We start from the raw sequence: 8502 nt of genomic DNA, 5'->3' as shown, positions 1-8502 counted from the left end.
GCCCATCATCAGAATTATTCAAATATTAGATTAACCAATGTTCTTTATAGCATCTCTAGTAAAGGTAAAGAATATAATTATATAATTGCTCATATTTGTCATATTTGTCACAATCTCTCTCAGTACTTATTTTACTTTTACACATGTCACTAATTTTATTGCATGAGGAAGGGTACTTTTAATATATTAAACGTCACTTTCTAATTTTCACTAAGTATTTTAGTTTAGAAATAGTAGTATTGTAGTGATAATTGTAGGATATAATCAAAACCAAACCATTGTCTACCTTCTAAGCTAAAGCTTGTTATTCTACACTAGAACTTCTCTTGAAAGTCGCCGTGATTAACCTCGATCTCCATGGAATCTATATTTGAGGCTTAATCAGAAAGCACTATATTACTTGATAACAATACATATACTTGCGTAAAATCCCTAGAAATATAATTGAAATCTTACTTTTCTTGGGATCAAGCTTTCGGTGTCATTACCAGGGATTAAAATCTTCAAGCAGTGATGTAAACTTCTTAAATTCTACATATAAAAAAGAATATTGGGATCACATGCCTAGCCCGTCTTCAAAATTATTCAAACTTTAGATTAACCAATGCTCTTTATAACATCTCTAGTAAGAGTAAAAAATATAATTACTCTTATTTGTCACAATCTCTCTCACTACTTGTTTTACTTTTACACATGTCACTACTTTCATTGCATGAGGAAGAGTACTTTTAATATATTAAAAACTCCACTTTCTGATTTTCACTAAGTATTTTAATTTAGAAGTAGAAGTAGTATTGTAGTGATAATTGTAGGATAAAATTAAAAACAAACTTTTATCGACCTTCCAAGCTAGGGCGTGTTATTCAAAACTAGCATTTCTCTTGAAAGTCGCCCTAATTAACCTCGACCTCCGTGGGATCAATATTTGGGGCTTAATCAGAAAGTCATATATTACTTGATAACGATACGTATACTTGCATAGAATCACTAGAAATATAAATGAAATCTTACTTTACATGGGATCAAGTTTTTAGTGTCATTACCGGGGATTAAAATCTTCAAGTAGTGGTGTTAACTTCTTAAATTCTACATATAAAAAAAGAACATCGAGATCACATAACTTGTTTTACTGTGTTGCATGTTGTAATTTGCTTCATTTACAATTATGAAGGTTTAAGAGGATTGGTAGTGATTATAGTGTATCTATCTTGTGCACCTGGCCAATATGAGGATCTGTGTGCTTTTTTGGTGAAATTGTGGCATATTTGTTTCCATTATCACATGGTTTGATGCATAGCGATATGTGGAAAGCTTCTCTATTGAGGGAAGTGATGTTGAATCTACTTTGTTGGGCTGACATCAACCAAGTGTTTCCCAGAAAAGTGATTCCCATTGTTGTTCTTCGTTGAGGGAAGTGATGTTAAATCATTGAATAACCTGAGCTTAAGATAGAATTTTTCTTTGTTGTCAAACAATTGATGTTGGCATGGGGTTCACCTTCTCAGGCAGCCTTTGAAGAACGACAATGCTGCCATTAGGTAAAGTGAATCATGTATAATTTAAATATGTAAGAATTATGTGCTTTGTACATAAATTTTCCATTTTTTATCAGTAGAAAGTTGCTTGGGCATCCCAGTGAATCAAGCATCGTTCTTATTTTCAAGGGGGTTCATATGTGCAGTTTAATTCAAAATTTATCATATATAAATTTTTTGGCTTCATATTTTGATAGATGTTATGAGTTAGGGGTCGGTTTGGGGAGCAAGCTATCATAAGGAAGGGAATGATATCAATTGTGTTAAATCTCGTTGCTTTCCTACCAGTCTCGTGCTCTCCAAAAATGTGCATTTTTACATTTATATCACCAGAATATTTCACATCACAAAAAATACTAATATTTCATTTTTTTATGAAAATTAGATTGAAGATTATGGGTTAATGTATAAATACATATAAATCACTAACGTCCTTCTTTTGTTTTTTTTATAGAAAAAAATAAGCTCAAAGTTTTCAGGGAACTCCAAGCAAGTGTTTTGCCGCTGGGGACTGTCTACTGTGTTGCTCACATCGCACCAGCCACATAGCTACGACCGACGATTCTACAGGTGCCCACGATGGGCAAACAGTCCGGACAGGTGAAAGTTCTTCAGGTGGGCAGACATTCCAACTTATATCACTGCCCATAGCGATCGGGACTCGACAATATCCCAATCGGACAGCATTGATCGAGGTTCGATGACATCTCAACTAGAGAAGGTTGCTCCAAACTTGGCCCTTCTACATTTTAAGATGATAATTTTGTTTTTTTTTATTAGGTTTGTAGATAGTCTCCCTTGAGTGAGGAGCATTTCTTTTTTTTTTTTTTGAACTGTTAGGTAGTGCTTTTTTGGATTTTAGTATATTGAATGTTTTCCCATTATATTACTGTTGCAAACAGCTCGACTACGTGTGTCTGAAATGATCATTTTTCCAAAAACAGCTGCAAATCAGATATTTACAAACTGCAGAAACCAAACATCTTAACAATTTATTCAGTTCAGGGGAAGAATGGTCATTTATCCAGAAACAGCTGCAAATCAGATGTTTTAGAAGCGCACAAACCAAATAAACAAACAACTTATCAGGATTAGTTGTAGATACGTCAGCTGTAGATACGCAGTTTATCAGGATAAGCTGTAGCTGCCCCAAACAGACCATAAGTCTACAATTTCCAAATGTCATTATGTACTTTTAGAGTTTAGAAAAAATATGAATTGGAAAAAAAGTTATAGACATGGGTCCCTTGGAGCTTGAGATTTAGGACCTGATTGCTCATTTTTCATACATTAATTCCTAATATATTGTTGAATGGATCTAGCTTTGAATTGTATATGAAGTCAAACGTAGTATTCATATGTTTTTATTTTTAAGTGCACTAGTGTTAATTTGATCTATTTTATAACCGTATGGTTATTTGTGTAAGCTCAGACGTGTTTAAACTCCTATACCAAAATAAATTTTATAGAAAACTTGATAAATTCTCAAACTAAAAAAAAATGTAGGCTCAACTTCTCAAATTTTCATAAAAAATACCTCTTTCCAGCATAGCTTATGGCCAGACTTGGACAAACTAAAAGATTTAGAAATATAAAATTTTAGAACTCCTGTTGTGATCGTAAGATTATAGTCATAGTTTATGCTTCTCACATCAATCACAATAGATAGTTCTGCCCAACATTTAGCCACTGCTGGATAATATTTATATCATGTCCTAACTCATGTCTGTTAATAGAACCTCCACTTTAGGGCATGGCATTAGATAATTATCCATATAATATCATGCCGCTTGAGCCTATATAATTTTCATGAGGTAAAAAATATTCATAGCCTAAATAGAATTATATACCACTGTTCACTAGTCATGACTCTTATAGTCAGACTACTTTTCTTTCATTCTCTTAAATAGGCACATTATCATGTTTTGATAAAGACAAGTCATTTTCTAGATATTTCTTGTCAGATAATGTATGGTAATTCAAAATCAATACGTTTAGGTTGGAATCTAAGAAATCCTCTTGGACTACAAAATTCATCGATTGTTGTTAAGGATTTATAGGCTAAAATTGGGTTGACTAACTCTACAGCTATGTAGATTTAGATTTTGATAACACGGGATGATAGATCCTCAAAATCTTGATTGATTATGTCCATCTATCTTCTTTACCTATCCTAGAAACAACTTTGAGCCATTTTATTTCTTTTGATATGTTGGTTGATATTATTTTGTAGGCACCCATTTGTTGTTAGGTTGGCATCTATTGGGATGTGTTAATGCATGAAATTACCTCTATTGTAGTAATAATTGTCATTCCTTGATACATCATGTAAAAAGAGTATAAACCACAAATAAAATTTCTTTAATCGAGAGTTTATTGGATATACCCCAAGACGTAACTAACCAAAAGAAAAGTATTTCTTTGGAAATGCTATCATACCAAAAATAAAAATAGATTTGGAATCTCTAGTTTTAAGTGGAATGTCTTCATAGGTTCACAATAAAATGTGTGGATCGAGTTAGTCCAATTCATTCTCAGATTTTCGCTTTCAACTCATCTTACAAAAACCGTTCTATAAATAAATTTTCGCATTCCTCTTTGTTATAATTATGTTCTCTCTATTTATTACTTCTCCGAACTTGTTTCTGAGTAAGGAGGCTGTAAAGAAGAAATATAAAAAGGTCACTTGAATGTAACAAAAAAGTGCAACAAAAAAATGGCCACTCTGCTGGAATTGCACTCACAATCCTTTTAGAAGTTTTGCTTATGGTTTATAATTTTCTGTCTATAACAATCCTTTTAGCTTACTAATTAATATAATCTAGACCATAAACACATATCTTTATTCTTCTGCGATACTATCACTAGGGTTAGTAGACTGGATTTTTACTAATGCCTCTTTGTGCCCTCAACATTAACTTCTTATTTTCTTGTATAAAGATTTAATGTTAGTCTCTTTCGATTGACATGATTGTTATGGCCGCCAAAAAGTCATTACAATCGAGTCTACTGACGCGCTTCATTGCACTTACCGCCAATGTTTTTCATATTGAATGAGGGATGATCACATTGACTGTAGAGCATCTTACAAAAGTCATTAATACAAATCCACTCCAGCTGAGGTGTAAGCTGTGTCATCCCAAGAGAAACGGGAGTCGGGTATATAGCAATGTTTGCGTTGGCATTGCTTGTTTATATATCAATCCTTCCTTCCGGAAGAGATCAGTGTTAGATGATAAGCTATCACAATACGCTTCTATTTTGCTAGACTTTCTAGTGTTTACTGTCTTTTGTAGAGTATATGGTTCATTTATTGAAATACCAGTGCCTCGTACTCATATTAATGTTGTTGCGTGATAGGTTATTACTCTTTCAGCTGCCCCGACTATATTTGTCTTAGATTCTTCTAATGATTTTTCTATTCTAAAATTGGACAGAAAAGTCAGGAAAATCAAAAATAGGCTATTAAGAGCCCAGTAGAGACGAGAATGGCAACAACAATCTCTTTTGCTTATACCACCTAGAACAAAATTCTAAATTTCACTGGCAGAGAATAATCTGATTGATAGTGTTCATCGTGTTCCTGTTAAAATTGATAGAAAAATTATTTCTCGTGCATATTGATGAAAATGACTTGTGGCTCAACAAAAAGAAAAGTAAGACTTACATGCATACATCTTAATTCATATGCATTTACATATCTACCACCAAAACTTCAATTTTTACATATAGGCAGCTTAACTTATGGGAGAAGATGTATTTCAATTTTTAAATTTTAAATTAGTGATGTTCTCGATGTGACATGAATAAATTGGGTGGTATAAATATAAAATGTAAGACTAAGGTGTTAAATACGTAAATACATAGGAATTGGATGGTATGTATGTAAATGGCACAAAAAAACCAAAAAATTGCATATCCAACGGACCAACCATATAATGAGTGATTCTGCGTCTAACTTAAAGGTAAAAAAGAGCCATCACTTACAAAACAAAATATATTATAAACAAATTTCAAGAGCTTACTCCTAAATCTGTGTTATTCACGATGCTAAAGGCTTTTATATTCAGTTGATGACAATTTCAATGAATACAATACCCTTCAAGAAAATCAGTCCTCACAAATGCCTAAGAATGCTTTCTATATAGTCTCACCATGTCTTGCACATTTTAGTGTGTTAGAAGCATCAAGGTATGCAGATTTATACAGGAAAATTTTTCCGTCTGGAAGGATCTCAATGCCGCCGAATTTACTTTGAAACAGTATAATACAAATTCTCCATGTATTACACTCATATGAAAACAAATCTAGTAGATTTGAGACCCGAGGTTAACATTTCTTCATTTATGATCTGAACTACTTCATGAAAAAACATTTCGCAAGTGACATTAAGTAGTAGTATTTAATGGATATAAAGTACATAAGATTTAGAAAATAAAGTGGTAACAGTTCATATAAGATGAAGACAAGAACTTAGCTGCTAGGCTTTTTCTAGTAATCCTTCAAGAAGGTGTTGAATCCTGTACTTCATCACAGGTTGTCCAGATCGAGTTCTCTTGGACATGTTATCCCTGAGGAGCTTGCGTTTCGCTTCAGCTATTGCTCTCTCCTCCTTCTTGGCCTGCAGCACTGCCTCTCTATCCATCCGTAACTTCTCTGCTTCAATTCTCTTTTTCACAACTTCTTCCTCTAAATCCTTCAAGCTAAATTTCTTCTTTTTTCTGATCTTGTGGGATTTCAGCCCACTCTCATCTTCATTCGTAGCCTGCAGAGTATAGTCAATTATCAATTTCATTTTGAAAAACAAGATAATGGGGTATCAATAAGGCTTTTCACAGAAAGCCTAACATTAAGTTAAGTTGAGAAACTTTAACCACAAGAAACCCTTAAAATGAAACCTAACCAGGATTAAGAGTTTCCAATCATTGAAAAAGTTGGATTGGAATGAATAAGAGTGATCAGAGATGGTTAATGAGATTGAAACATTCATGCAATCACAAGTTAATTCTCAATCAAGCTATTAAACGGGTATAGCAGAGGTGACTCATTAATGTAAATGAAAAAATAAGGCAAACCTCAATAATTGAGAGTGAATGACGCTTCTCGTCAAACTGGCTTTCACCCTTGATCGATTTTTTAAACTTGCTAACATATTTCGCATTTCTATAGAATTCCCTTTGCTTTTCTGGAAAAGAGATAAAACTGCAATGTAACACTTTATGGAGAACACGGATAGAATAAAAATCTTGTTCAAGAAAATTTTCATGCTTAAAATACCCAGTAAAATCCTGGAATGCTATAGATCCAAGTGCAAACTGGCATTCACTATCCTTATCAAGCAATCAAGAGGATGGCTTTAATGTTAAACTTATTTCCCTAAAGTCTCAAACCTAGCTTGAATCATCAGCTATATTTCATTTTGCTCGATCAAACCACCATATCATCCCTTAAGACTACAATGAATTTTAAATGTAAATACGAAGTGCTTAGAAGATTCATCCTAAATCATATCTTGTTTTTGTAACCACAAAATTCATGCTGCACCAATCAAATGAATTTCATAACTAATTTGTAATCAGAAATCTAAAAAAGGCAATCAAAGTACGCTATTAGCATGTTTTGTTGAAGCGTCCTCGCCTTTACAACAAGCAATAGCTAATAACAAGACATTTCTTTTCGTTTAGCTAAAAACCAGCCATGTTTCGACTTTCAACATCTAGTTTACAACCAGAAACTAAAAAAGCTATAGAAATTGAGGGCGATAACCAAGGTTTAAAATTCATTCTTAATAAAAACACAGTATGAAGTAGAAATTTAAAGCTAGCATGGTGTCGAGCGATAATCAATCGGAGTGCTTACTGATGAAGGAGGGATTGTAACCAGAAGGCATGGATTTAGCGTTGGCAAAGGCCTCGAGAGAGAGGGCTTTCCCTCCTATTCGCCTCTCGTTCTTCTTCCGGTTTCTTTTGTAATTTCCATCACGATTCCCAACTTGGTCAAATTCTTCGCGCTTCTTCATCTGATAAAGGTTGTAATTGTGGCCAAAGACGAGAATTGAAGACAAAACCTAGATGAAGTAGAAAGCAAAGATCTGCCAACACCAGCAATCGGTATGGAATCGCAGACTCTAAGGAGAGCGGGAAACCCTAGCTTGCCCCCTGCTTATCTAACGTAGTGTACGAACCGTCTCAAAGGCTAAACCAGACAATAATGGATCCTTCTAACATGCACTTGAAATTGGTCTACAATATATCAAAAAAAATATTACATCAATAATATGCACGTAAAGTAATGTGCGTAATCAATGAAATAACGCCACGACATTCCACGTGAAAGGAAAAAACGGCATAGTAACACGGAAAATATTCCCTCTTGTGTTATTCATGTGTTATTGTGTGTTATTCATGTGTTATTGTGTCCTGAGAATATTTCTGATTTTATAATAACACAATACCACATCAATAACACATGAATAACACACAATAACACATGAATAGCATGGGGAGAATATTCCCTCGTGTTACCGCGTCGTTTTTTTCTGTCGGGAATATTCCCCCCATGTTATTCTGGTGTTATTATGTGTTATTCATGTGTTATTGTATCCTGAAAATATTTTTGGTGTTATAATAACACAATAACACATCAGTAACACATGAATAACACACAATAACACATGAATAACATGAGAAAATATTCCCCGTGTTACCGCGTCGTTTTTTTTTCCTATCGCGTGGGGTGTCGTGGCGTGATTTCATTAGATGTGCACATTACTCTACGTGCGTAGTACTGAGGTAATATTTTTCACAATATATCAGGCTTGTTTGGGGGCATTTACATGCATGTGAGCCAACTCCTATGTATTTGTATTTCTAACATCAAAAATTTATTTCTGTACATTAAACTATCAAATCTTTCGTATATCTTCATTCTCTTAATTTTTAATAATTGAAATACATATTACATGCAC

The 8502-nt window shown here is 33.7% G+C and overlaps 1 protein-coding gene across 1 annotated transcript; it reads right to left on the bottom strand.

The window, feature by feature from the left end:
• Positions 1-5899: 5899 nt before the first annotated feature.
• LOC110037158 (rRNA-processing protein FYV7) lies at positions 5900-7764 on the bottom strand. The gene is made up of 3 exons (XM_020741737.1): positions 7395-7764; positions 6611-6720; positions 5900-6300 (listed from the first exon to the last, which is right to left on the bottom strand). Exons 1-3 carry the CDS (start codon positions 7552-7554, stop codon positions 6016-6018), a joined length of 555 nt encoding a protein of 184 aa, XP_020597396.1. The 5' UTR covers positions 7555-7764; the 3' UTR covers positions 5900-6015.
• Positions 7765-8502: the final 738 nt, after the last annotated feature.

The sequence above is a fragment of the Phalaenopsis equestris genome, unplaced genomic scaffold (genome assembly GCF_001263595.1).
Source record: "Phalaenopsis equestris unplaced genomic scaffold, ASM126359v1 Scaffold216044, whole genome shotgun sequence".
Lineage (NCBI taxonomy): Eukaryota > Viridiplantae > Streptophyta > Magnoliopsida > Asparagales > Orchidaceae > Phalaenopsis > Phalaenopsis equestris.
The sequence above is the reverse complement of the archived record's forward strand: the minus strand, read 5'-3'. Positions and strand labels throughout refer to the sequence as shown.

What these genes read in the sequence shown, in the direction of transcription:
- LOC110037158 (XM_020741737.1), bottom strand. Translation starts at nt 7,554, where the DNA reads ATGAAGAAGCGCGAAGAATTTGACCAAGTTGGGAATCGTGATGGAAAT. An exon ending in TTACAATCCCTCCTTCATCA is followed by an intron (nt 6,721 to 7,394) that starts GTAAGCACTCCG and finishes TCTCTTTTCCAG; the next exon opens with AAAAGCAAAGGGAATTCTAT. An exon ending in ATTCACTCTCAATTATTGAG is followed by an intron (nt 6,301 to 6,610) that starts GTTTGCCTTATT and finishes TATACTCTGCAG; the next exon opens with GCTACGAATGAAGATGAGAG.